Genomic DNA, 13,302 nt, shown 5'->3' with positions numbered 1-13,302 from the left:
CAAAACACTGGAGTTTTTGCTGGTGTACGAAAGAATTGCACAGCTGTAAAATTCTTATGTATTCAGTGTGATTGCCATAATGTCAGATAGTCATAAAACGCGAGTTCCATTGCAGTTCTAAGGTATATTCAGACTTACATCTGGGGCTTTTGCTGTTACAACAGAAGTTTTTCCATTAATTATAGCTGAATTTTTTTCGGAGTTTGTTTGTTTTGCTTCTTAGATTTAATGTGCCACATGATGACAGCTTTAAATGTAAAGAAGCTGGAATTAAACATCAGTACCATGTTATGGCTCCAACTTTAAATTATCATACAAGTCCATGGACCTGGTCAAAATGCAGTCAAAAATATATCACTGAATTTCTTGAGTAAGTATCAGTATAATGCATACATGTTTTCAATTTCGTGTCATTCAGAAAAGTGTTAAAATTATTGTTTAAATGCCACTTTAATATTATTTTTGGCTTTAACCACTGACTTGGGGGGCCTAAATTCTCCAGAAATTACAGGTATCTAGCTCTTTGGAGGGTGAGTAGTTCCATGGCTTCAGTAAAGTGATAATCAAAACGTAAAACTAAGACTTTAAAAATATCAGGGCACTGATTATTGAAGAACTCCTTAGTATGATCTTAATAGGTCAGAACAGTGATTAATTCACATTTTGTTCCTGTTTTCACAACAGCACTGGTTATGGTGAATGCCTCCTAGATAAACCAAGTGGAAGAATTTATGGTCTTTCTTCTCAGCTGCCTGGATTAATGTATGATGTCAATAAGCAGTGTGAGCTTATGTTTGGCCTTGGGTCGCAAGTGTGTCCCTATCTGGTGAGTGAACAGTGCACAGACTCCTGCTTAATAAGTACTAAAAATTACTGAGATGTAGGCTTAAAAATGAAATCTCATTTTTGTAAGAATTTTATCTTGAAGTATGTCAAAATTCAGACTCTATTCTTAAAAGGGGAAAGAGTTCAGTGGAAAGCCTTGCTGCTCTGTTTTATAGAAATACATAGGATTAAAATCAGGATGAATTAATTTTGATTTATACATCTGTGAGTGTAAGTATAATTCCTTTATAAGATCTAAATTGAATATATTAAAACTTACTGCAACTATCGAAAAAGAATGATTTCAACACTTTTAATAAATGTTTTCACATTATAGCCACCATATTACATTAGCAAATTTCTTATCTGCTTTGACTGATTTTACAAATTTATAACTTTAAAATTAACATATTAATTCTTATACTTTTCCCAAATGTTTGATCCAAATTGCAGAGTTCTTTTACTTTGTCAGATATTTCTCTGCCTTTTGGAGTGTACATTTCATGTAATTAACCAAATATTCTTTAAAGCAAAATTGGTATCTGGGAAGAAAATAACGTACAGAATCAAGTAGGTAAATATAGAAATATTTCAAAACGCAGTGTGGCCTACTTGCAAGTACAAGATACAATAACAAATGTAGCATTATGACCTCATTCATTACTGTCAAGGTGTCGAGATGATTTTGGAGCAACTTGTCAAATACTTGTATTACACAGCTTGTTGGAACTGTTTAGAAGAGAATTTAAGATCAAATTTAAAGTGAATTAAATGAAACTGTTGGTGTGGTAAAGTACTATTTAAGAAGAGTCAGTCTTTATGGGAATATTATAGAAAAGTGAAGAGGAATTCAAAGACCTGAAGGTGGTGTTACTGCTGCTTTGAGTCATTTTTAATCTATAAAGTTTATTTGTCCATAAGGAATCTCTTTAATAACCTGAAAAGTAGGTTTTCTTCTTAAGTTTCTAGTCAGTGTGTTTTCAAAAATAGTTCCAGTTAGTGTCTTTATCTGAGTATTATGCTCCAACTGTATTGCATAATATCGACCATAATCTCCTACATGCCTTTTTATTAAATTATCTACTGAATTAGAAAATCTAAAGTAATTTATCATTTCTAATAAGGTCTGTTTCAACCATTCAATTTTTCTGTCCAGTGTTAGGCAGAATCGTTTTTTTGGAGAGGTGAGGGAGGAGTTATCTGTACAAAATAGTAGCAAAAATTAAACCCATGCAGTATGAGAAAAACAGTGCAAATATATCAATTGATGTCTAAAGTAGTGTACAAGTACAACAAAGGTAATCTTTTTTTCTGTTTAGAAACAATGCAAACGTTTATGGTGCACGAGCACAGAGGGAGTTCACAAGGGATGTCGTACCCAGCACATGCCTTTGGCTGATGGAACAGTTTGTGGTGTGGGAATGGTAAGCCTTCATTTGTTTCTCAGAGCTTGCTTATGCCAAGGTTATTGATGTAGATAAGAAAAATCAGTGCTTGCTGTGTGACAGTACTACTCCTGCAATGTAATGATTGCTTAAGCAGTATCTAGCTGACTTAACCTGCAAAGTTTATTTTAGTCTTCTACTGTTATGACATAAATAATACAGGTTGTCTGTTCAAAATAACGATAATAGTTCACAGGTGTCATATTGGTAAAAAGTAGGCAGAAGACCTCAGGCAGAAGTTGCCATCTTCTCTTCTGCTGTTTGAAAACTTCAGATAATTCAAAAAAGTTGTTTGTAGTGGCGCAACAAAGATGAATTTCCTGAAAAGCGTGCACCTCAAAAGCATATTCCCCAGTTTCTCTTATTGAGGCTGTTCTACTGAGTTAGAACTAATTAAGTATGAGTGAATAAAGTACAGGAGTAAATTCCTCAGAAAAAAATCTTTCAATCAGACTCCTGGCTTCAGAAAATATTTGTGCATTCTATCTGTTTCAGACAAAATGTGAAAGTATCTATCAGTAGCTCTTCATCTATTCCAGTGAGTACCTTAACCACATGTAACTCACGCTCATAGTCTCTCTTGCCTACTATATAATATAATACAACATACATGGATTTGTACAGGGCTGAAAGCCAGAACTTCTCTTTCACTTACACCCTACTTATGTGAGGTATGGATTATATTTTTTTAATGTAAAAAGAAAGAAGTGAAAACTCGACTTCTTGAACCCTGCATATTGCTTTATTTCATTAAGTGTTTAGAGAATGAGAGGGCAGCTCACTATTTCCTCATCTGGCAGATTTTGGGTTTTTTTGACTGGAGATTTTGATTTCTGCATCCTCTGAGTACATAACCTGTAGCACTTAAAATACACAAGTGCTTTGCAAAGAGCACTTAAAATATCTTGATGGAGACAGAAGTATGAGTGGATGTTAGTCGAAGTCAGTGTTAATAGTGAGGATGTGAGGGTTTTAGTGTTGGATTTGCATGTAGCTAGAGATGTGAGAAGAAGCAAAACATTTGAGTTCTTTGCTGATCTACTCTTTGGCTTCTCCATGTTTCAGTTCACCACTAGCAAACAGAAATATTTTCTCATCCATCAGCTGACTGTGAAAATAAGTATTTCAGAGATTTTGACATGCTCAAGTATGACAGTGATAAGATGATTGTATTTTTGGCAGGTTTGTTATGCTAAGGTGCTTTAAGTAGTGGTGTGCTTGGCCAGCTTTAAGGGCTGTGGGAAAACTTATATTTTTATCTTTTAATAGTTTAATAGCTTCAAACATGAATTTTAAAAAGTCTGGTTTGATTTCCATATGGAATATGCTTACTACTTGATATATAATAGTATTATTACGTTATTACTAAATTTCCCCCAACAACCTTCTTTTTACCTTCAAAGATTGTTTTTTTTTCTTTTATTTTTGTATTTCACAATACATAAATAATGAGGACGTTGAAAATACTGTCTTTAAGAATAACAATTTAGTGGATAAGCAGTGTCTTACAAATGGCTTCTTTTTCTCTTGCAAAATTAGGAAAAAATATTTGAAGGTTGCAAAGGAAGCTTTGCTTGATAATATCTATCTGATGATATAACATTTAACACACATTTCAGTCAGTCATTGATCAGAAAGGAAGTTCATCATTTGTATAAACTTTATATGTAACCCTTAATAAAATTGACTCAAATTTGCCAACAGCATAGCACTTCTTTTATACAAGAATTGTGCAGTTATTGCAGTGAAACCAAACAGTTTTCTCTAGGAAGTGAAAAGCTAATTACAATTGTTACCTCTGAAAAGATGCAAGAAAGAGCAGCCATTAATCTGACAAATTGTCACGTGTTCTTGTGTAAGGCACAGCTCCTTTTCTGTTGATTTTAGTGGGAATAAGCCATGGTGATGAGCTAATGTAACTAGTATATGCTAGCACAATAAATACATTTGTGCTTGCAGCTCTTTTGTTGTGATGAATTCAAAAAATTGTATTTGAGGCATTTGCAGTTTTAGTGGTGCTGAACTCTGTTCTCTGTTGGCAGTAAAAAGGCCCAGATGGAAAGGCATGGAGCTGTGTCAGAGGAGGGCCAGGCTGAGAGTTAAGGAAAGATTCTTCACCAGAGAGTGGTCGGACCTAGAACAGGTTGCCCAGGGCAGTGGGGGAGGCACTGAGCTGCTGGAGTTCAAGGAGCATCTGAACAACTCTTTCAGACATAGGGTTTGATTTTGGGTGGTCCTGTGTGAAGCCAGGAGTTGGACTCAGTGATCCTTATGGGTCCTTTCCACTAAAGTTATTCTATGATTCCATGGTTTTCAACCTACCTGCTCTTAGGAGGATAGCCAGTAGGTATTTGATTCTGACCCAGAGTTTTTGATGTCCTAGATACAGTGGAGCTGATTGAGCAGCCACCTCTTTTATGAAGATCTCTTATCTAGAGAAGTCTTCTGACCCACTGTTCCTGTTCATAATGGCAGTTTGCTATTTGTATAACAATGAAAGAACAAATTTCAGAGTAATCTGGAAAAACCTTTTTACTAACAAAAAGGAATCCACATGTTACAAACTTTGGTCCTCTTGGAAAGAATATGCCCAGTATTTATGAGTTTAGAAGTTTATTACTTCTATTCATTGCAGATATAGATGGTGTGTTGGGTTTCTGTCTCTCTAAATGCTCGTAATAGCTGTAGAATGAATTTAGATTTTGTCCTGAACCCTTTATAGCTGCATAAGGAGAAGGACACTTAAATATGTGAATTCAGACTAAGAAGAGATTATTTTGATCAGTAAGTGAAGTGCCAGTCTCTAACTCTGAGGTATATTTGCTGTTCTGTTGTTGTTGGTTTCTGCTGATGTATTGATTTCCTTTAAAATCACTGTATTGCTTGACTTCCTCATGAGTGCAATAAATGTGGGTAATACATCCAAAAGAATGATTCATTGTGTGTATATATATATATATATATATATATATATATGTAAAGTAAGTATGAAAAATTCAAATTGATTTTAATAAAGGTGATTAGATGTTAACTGTATGAGAAGCAGTGGAGGATCTTTTGAGCTGTAAAAACAGAGTAAAATTTTTCTAAGGGTCAAACAGAATTTTTCCTATAAAGAGGGATTTTAATGAAATATTTTTCTGTTTAGATATGATTTCAGAAAAACTGAGGGTTTTCTATGGGAGTATTACAAAGGGGAAATAAAGTATTTAGATTTTTCACAAGGAAAAAAGGAAAAATGTTGAAAAAATGATTAAAATGGTTTGTTATTAGAATATGTTTTAAAATAGTTGATGTCATCTGCATAATAGATGTAGACTTCTCTGAGAACCAGTACTACAGAGACCTGAGATGCTGGAGGTACAACTTCAGTTCGTTGTAATTCAATTTCTTCTGTGTTACATGTCCATTTTACTAACCACTCTATTTGCATTGTTATTCTATGGTCTAGACCTCACTTCTTGACGTGGTCTGGTTTGCCTGATTCCATACTTGACTTTTTCTCAGAAAGCAGACATGATGAGGCTGTAAGCTGTACATGTACATTGTAGGAAGAAGTGCATCAGACATAGAACTAAAGTGAGCAGCAGGTTTCCATAGATTCATTTGCAGCAGATGACATGGAGAGATTTACATTAAAACATTTATTTCAAGATGATAAATGGGAAAACTCTAGAGAGATAAGTACAGTCAGAAATGGTAGTTCAGACGTTTTTGAACTTTTACATTCATCTGAGTAGATGTTCTTATCTAGTTCTTGCTCGTTGGGTTATATGATGAATCTGTATAATTAGAATCACTGCATAGCTTGCTCTTGTACATGTATCTGTTGCTCTTGACTCAATTAAGTTTAGCATAGCCTGACAACGCTTTAATAATTTCTTTCAAATTTGCTTTCCAGGACACGTAGCAAGTACAGTAAGTTGGGAGGTATATTGGAAGTACTTGAAATCAGTTTATCAAATCACTGTTTAATCCATACTTACAAGTCAAAGTGCTTGTTGTAAGTAGGCAGTTAAGAAATACAAATCTGGGTACCTGTAGATCCATTGATCCCAAACTTTGAACCTCCCTCTCATCTCTGAAGATGTAATAATTGCATGTGGATTTGGGTCAGGTTTTCAAGCAAGCATTGAGGAACATCTGGAATGCGTCTGGTGCCTGAGTCTTCGACTGTGACTTCATCATGGTGCTTCTGTAGGAATGCAGCAGTAGAATAATAGCTGAGACAAGTTTGTTGAATAAGCTATTAAAATCCCAGATGTGAACATGTGCTTTGTGTTTTTATAGATCAGAACAATGCTGTTGTGGGTATAAAATTTCATTTTACAACTCTGTCTTTTCCTGAGTTTTCCCTTCAAGCTGCTGTGAATGTTTTTGTGGAAGGAAGAAGAACTTACACACTAGATCCAAGTGTCATATTTGGATGCATTATAGGTTTTGTGATGTGAGATTTAGAATCCTCAGTCTATAGTTGTAAAAAAAAATATTTCAGAAGATGTTAATGACAATTCTTGGATATGCAAGATCTTAATGTTTCCTCATGTTTACCTTCAACTTTCATAAACTGCATTCATATCTTTTATGTTAGTAGTTAGTTTACCTCTTAGAGGTACTAGAAAGTTGAGGTACAAAGGAATCCTAAAGGCATCTGGAAAAAAGTAGAAGTAATAAAAACTGACCGTAAGCACCACGGAGATATGCAGGTAACACCAAAATGATGCCATTATTTCACTGGCTGAGTTACAGTGTTAGTCTTAACATCAAGTGAGTGATCTGGCCAGTCTGCTGAAACATTTAAATGGCTTCTGTAGCAAGATAGATCTGCCTTTGTTTCTGTGTTTGCTTTGAGCTTTAAATCACCTTGATTGATCACATTCTCAGAGGAAGACTTTCAGGGCTTGAAATACATAGACAATGCTCGAGAGTCAGCATGACCAAGGGCCATACAGGCAGAAATTTTACTACCACATTGGATTAAGAGTTTGGGCATAATTCATAATGGAGAACCTGATTCTTTAACAAAGTCCTGTTTGGAGAACAGGGCCCTGGTCCTCAGGGGGGGACTTCAGCTACCTTGTTTTCTGTTGGTAGGACAGCACAGCAGGGCATAAGTGATCTGGGAGGTTTCTGGCATACTTTGATAACTTTATTCTCCAAGTGATTAAGGAGCCAAAAGGAGATGTGCTCTGCTGGACCTCATACTAACAGTGAAGAACTTGTAAATGGGAAGGTCAAAGGCAGTTTTGGCTGTGGTGACCATGAGGTGTAGAGTTCAAGAACCTGAAGGTACAGAGGAGATTGAATAGCTGTTCACAACCATAGATTTCAGGAGAGCAGATTTTGACCTCTTCAAGGATCTGCTTGGTAGCATACTGTGGGATAAGGCCCTAGAAGGAAGAGAAGCCAAAGAAATTCAGAGATCACCTCCTCCTAGCTCAAGGAATCCATCTCAAAGAATAGACAGAAAAAATGCTCATGTTAGAATAACTCTTGAGAAACTATATGCAACATTTAAATCAATTTCTGAAAGGGTTGGAATTCTTGAGTTGTTTTATTTTATGTGTATCCTTGAATTATTTTTATGTGCTACAGAGTTTAGTTGGTCAAAAACCTTTAAGACTGTGGGATAATACCAAGCTGTTCTGTTCCACAGAAAGTGAAAATGCAAAGCCTAAGCTTCATAAATAACAAGCAGTTGAGTTGATATGATCTGTTCTGATGATTCTAGTGACTGATCCATACATGTACTGCAGGGAATGATGGACAACGCCACTGTCAATGTGGCTGTGATGAGAACCCCTTCTGACAACAAATTGGATCATCAGTCTAATCCTGAGTTTGCAGTCAGTGGGCAGTCTGATGCTTCATAGGATGGCTGAAGTCAATTTTCTTCTTTCTGTGCCTAATATATATTGTAACCTTTTGCTTAACTTAGAAATCTTGTTTTGTTTGTCAACTGCACAGCACTGCCGCCATGGAATTTGTGTGAGCAGAGAAATGGAGATGCGTCCTGTAGATGGAGAATGGGGACCATGGGGACCTTATAGCTCATGTTCAAGAACTTGTGGAGGTGGAATCAAGAGCACCACCAGGCTCTGTAACAGACCGGAGTATGTTTTCTGTTGTTCTTCATTAGAGCAGAGTAAAGGAATTATGACATAATGGTTTAGTTCAGAATAATATGGAGATATTTTGGTTTCATTAATTCATTCAAAACACCAGTAAAATAAATGTGTTTTAGCCATGTCTGAAAAGAGGGATGAGTCTAGAGACACCAGTCTGCTTAGAGCTTATAGAGTGCTTTTGCTTCAACTACATCGTTCACATTTATAGATACTGATGAAGACTCTGTTTTAGAGTCGTTTTCTAGCTTTACTCTGTGTACTGAGGGTTTACTTAAACATTGTGATACTTTCTCTAGACTAGAAGTTACAAAACAAAAAAGATATACTGCCTAGTAATCTTTTTAGTAAAACAGTTGATTTGCTTGGTTTTAAGACTCTTTCATAACTACCAACCAATAATGTTCACAAGCAACACTGATTACAGCAGTCAGTTACAATTTACGTTATAGTAAGAAACTTCCATTGGCTGCATGATCTATGTAGGTTTCATTCTCTTAACAAAAATCAGAGAGAACTTTACCCTTAACTTCTACAGAACAAGAGCTGCAGTTATGGCTACTGGCTTTTCTTAGGAAGTAATGCCATCTTGATATTATCAGAAGGATAAATGAACCTCAGTGGAAGAATCCCAGGTTATTTTATTTTCCCTAATGAGTAAGAGACAGTAGACTAGATGTTGATTAAATAGGCCTCTGTTGGTCTGTAGTAGCTGATGCTACCAATATGCCATTGATTATTTTTTCCTTTCCAAGAACCTGCTAGTATGGAAGTATTGTGTAACAGGATTTACAAGTTAGGAAATACAATTTAAAATTACAGAGGAGATAACTGCTTCTGTGAAAATTTTCCTGAAAAAGAGGAATTTTAGAAAACAAGGGACAACAGTTTACATTTATCTGTTTTTATTAGACCAAGAAATGGAGGAAAGTACTGTGTTGGCCGCAGGATGAAATTTCGTTCCTGTAATACTGATTCATGTCCAAAGGGCAAAAAAGATTTCCGGGAGCAACAGTGCTCTGAATTTGATGGCAAACATTTTAACATCAATGGTCTTACATCTGCTGTTCGCTGGCTTCCGAAATACAGTGGTAGTAAGTAACTACAATTTTTTTTTCAATTAATAAAATACAAATGTTTCTATAACTAAAGTAATAAAACAGACAAGAAACCTGTTGGATTTTCTTTCCAGTTTCAATGAAAGATCGCTGTAAACTTTTTTGCCGAGTTTCTGGAACAACTTCCTACTATCAGCTGAAGGACAGAGTTGCTGATGGTACTCCCTGTGGAGCAGAAACCAATGACCTTTGTGTTCAAGGCTTATGCAGGGTATTTAAATCTAAACTTACTAATTATTAAAATCAGTTTTAACAGCTTATAGAACAGATATTAAATAAATATACACTGAAAATTACGTTATTGAACATTATTGAAAATATGTAAAACCCCAGATGTTTTGAATTTACTTAAGTTGATTTTAATCCCTACCAAATTAAGATCTGGAAATTGAGGCAATTAAGCAAAGCACATACAGCTGAATCTGAACACCCACAGTCTTTCCTCATTAAGCCTGATATGTTGTTATTGTCCGAGAGAGCAGAGGGAAAGTGATCTGAAATTGGTGTAAAGGGAGGAAAGAATCATGCTGTGTATTTATTATTTATTGCTATCATATTTCTGCTATCAAATAAGTGAAAAAGTCAGAAAATTCAAGGATAGATAGGTTACATATTTATGATTTTACTGCAAAACCAGGATGAACAGACCCAGGAAAGGGATCATTTAAACGTGCTTAATAGAAGTTATGGAAATGCCCACCAGATTTTGTTGAAAAATAACAAACTGATATATTATGAAAAGACTTTTTTGTCCATCCTAAGTAGATTTGCTGATTTCAGTGAAACTGGCTAAATTCAGAATGAGGGGAAAATGTAGCTTTTTATTTGGCTGTGTATCAAAATGAAAGAGGAAATGCCACAGAGCAGTCCTGTTTGTGATTGTGGGGAAAAAAAAAATAAAAGGAAGTGTGAGTAAATATTTATAAACGAGAAGTGTTTCTGTGCTAGTCTACATGTATTCTCTTTCTCGTTTAGCAGTCATGACAGACTTGAATATAATTGATATTCATGCACGTGTACACACTCATTTTAGAATTCCAAGACTTTATGTAAATACATCTTAGTTTACATACCATGTTGATATTTTTGTACAAAATCTTTAAATACTTCTAGGTAGATTTGTACAGTTCTTGACATATTGAGTGAATTTGTTGTACTAAGAATGTATAATCCAGAACTGTACAGTGTACTAAAATGTAAGAAGGCTTTTCATGAACTGCCAAGGAAGACTAGATATATACAGTGAATACAGTTTTTGGGGAATGGGAAAATAGCATTGTGTGTTTTCACTGTTTTCCACTGGGCTGAATGACACAGCATTGTATTTTTTTGTAGCAAGCAGGCTGTGATCATGTTTTGAATTCCAAGGCAAGGAGAGACAAATGTGGAATCTGTGGTGGTGATAATTCTTCATGTAAGACACTTGCAGGTACTTTCAACCGTGCTCGTTATGGTATGTTTGTATTTTTAAAATCTTAATGTACATTTCAATGTGGTTTAGGAATTGTATGTTTGAGGAAATGGGATTTCAGTGTATGTTCTTTCTGGCCTCTGCTAACAAAAAATATCCCCAATTTTCACTCGTGTGCCCTTTCAAGGATGAACAGGAAAGCACTGTGACACAGTGACACATTCAAGTGAAAAGTCTGTCTGCACTATGGTGAAAAAAAAGTTCAATAGTTAGAGCAAAAAACATAAGTAATCTCTGGTTTCATATAAAATTCCAAAAGGCTTCTTCATGCAGTTTCAGTGGTTGAAAGAGACCACAGGCAAAGTGAAAATGACACCTTGAGAGCTGCCAAATAGGATCTTCAGTGGACAGAGGAGTTACTGGTCAGCAGGGAAAGCATATTTAGCATCCTGCTGGATTTATTTATTTTTTCCAGGCAGAAGCCTTGTGCCATGCAGAAAGTATCAGAAAGTTTAAAGGTGGGATACAACTACTCCTCCTCTACAAATAAACATAATTTTTCTTGTGTCTGTCCAGAGATGCTGGAAGAAGACACAGACAACTATTTTTATTGGAGACTGGATTTCTGAGTATTTGGTCAAAACACTAAAGAAGAAGAATGTAGTTTTTTGTTTTCCATCACTACAAGTATCATACAAATTATGTCATAAATACATTTGTTACAAATAAAATGGTATACTATATATTCATTCGACTATGGTAGAGATTGTCACTGTGTTGTTTATCAGCTTTGTGTCAGCTCAGACTTATTTATTTCTAACTGAAATTAATTCCACAAAGTAATAAAATTTTCGTTCTGTTCATTTTTTAACAAAATTTATTATCTCAAAAAAAAAAAAAAAAAAACCCTATCATTTTTATACTAAAAAGTAAATTATGAAAAATGGAAGCTCATAATATGTTGTTGGTTTTTTATTTTTACAATCCATGACATAAGATAGTCTGATTTGAAAGTTACCGTGTCATTTGCTTTCCTACATGCTTTAACTGACTTACTGTAGTGCTACGTGTTCTGAGGAAATAATTTGTATAGGACTTCATATTTACAATGGGAAGCTAAATGACTACATTCATTATGTAGAGTGCAATAAAACAAGTTTCCCAACTTGTTGCTATAGATAAGACAGAGTCTTGTCAGTTCTCAGAATCACATAGAATTGCTTGGATTAGAAGGGATTATCTAGTTTCAGCACTCCTACCATGAGCAGGGTTGCCACTCACCAGATCAGGCTGCCCAGTGCCCCACTGAAATTTCTGGTGGGAATGGGATCCACAGCTTCTCTGGGCAGCTTGTTCCAGTGCCTCACCGCTCTATGAGTAAAGAATTTCTTCCTAACATCTAAGCAAAATCTTCCCACTTAGTTTAAAGCTGTTTCCCTTGTCCTGTCATTATCAGACCATGTTAAAGGTCAGTCTCCCTCCTGTTTATAAGTTCCTCTCAAGTACTGGAGGGCTGCAATGAGATCTTCCTGGAGTCTTTTCTTCTCCAAGCTGAACAAGCCTGAATCTCCCATCTTTTCTTTACAGAGCAGGTGCTCCAGCCCTCTGATCATCTTTGTAGCCCTCCTCTTCGTTATATCACTAGATAAGCTTGCCAAAGTCTGTACACTTGGTCTTTTAACTGTAGCTAGTGCCATTCCATACTGTCATAAACCATTTTACTAAGGAAGAATTTGGAATTAGGCAAGAGCAGCTTGTGGTACATGCTTGTATTCATACCGTTATGGTGTTATGAGGACAGTTATGATGTTGTCATTAAGTGTTTAAATGACAGTGAAACAATCTTAAGAAATTCACTGTGATGAAATGCTAATTTGCTAAACTCCCAGTTTAGAAAATGGTCATCTAATTATGTGAGTATAATTATTATGCTGGTTATTATAATTGCAGTTGACTAGAGATTCTGAGGATTTCCTGGAAAACTTTCCTTCTCACTGCATTAGTATGTGATCTAGCGTCATGTTTATACATGACAATATGCTAGGCAATTTTATTTGTAGTTTTTCCTGTATTTTGTCTTCCGTATTCCACGAGGTTTTCAGTATGAGAGGTGAGGGCCTTTTTTGTGTGTTTTGGGTTTTTTTTTCCCAGTAGTGCTAGAACAGAGACTAAAGGCTCTTTTTATCCAGAGCAGGTAGCAAATCGTTCAGTTGCAGTGCTGCCCCCATCTGGGAATTTTGATGGGCCTGTTATTAGTTTAAATGTTCCTTTTAAGTGCATGGCATAGTTTTATTAGGTTAAAAGTACTGGGAAGTTAATAAATTGAGAAACTCAAAAGACTACAGGCAAGACTTAAACACAGCAAAACAAGTGGCGAA

The 13,302-nt window shown here is 35.6% G+C and overlaps 1 protein-coding gene across 1 annotated transcript in view; it reads left to right on the top strand.

Moving 5' to 3' along the window:
• The window catches only part of ADAMTS20 (ADAM metallopeptidase with thrombospondin type 1 motif 20), an 82,497-nt gene that overhangs the window by 28,576 nt on the left and 40,619 nt on the right, over positions 1-13,302 (top strand). Inside the window, exons 9-15 of the mRNA XM_031589567.2 lie at positions 224-370; positions 685-826; positions 2,145-2,249; positions 8,238-8,383; positions 9,308-9,489; positions 9,588-9,724; positions 10,849-10,966. Of these exons, the coding sequence (XP_031445427.2) occupies positions 224-370; positions 685-826; positions 2,145-2,249; positions 8,238-8,383; positions 9,308-9,489; positions 9,588-9,724; positions 10,849-10,966 (977 nt within the window). The remainder of the gene's footprint in view (positions 1-223; positions 371-684; positions 827-2,144; positions 2,250-8,237; positions 8,384-9,307; positions 9,490-9,587; positions 9,725-10,848; positions 10,967-13,302) is intronic.

The sequence above is a fragment of the Phasianus colchicus genome, chromosome 1 (genome assembly GCF_987193195.1).
Source record: "Phasianus colchicus chromosome 1, bPhaCol1.hap1.1, whole genome shotgun sequence".
In the NCBI taxonomy this organism is placed as follows: Eukaryota; Metazoa; Chordata; class Aves; order Galliformes; family Phasianidae; genus Phasianus; species Phasianus colchicus.
The sequence above is the reverse complement of the archived record's forward strand: the minus strand, read 5'-3'. Positions and strand labels throughout refer to the sequence as shown.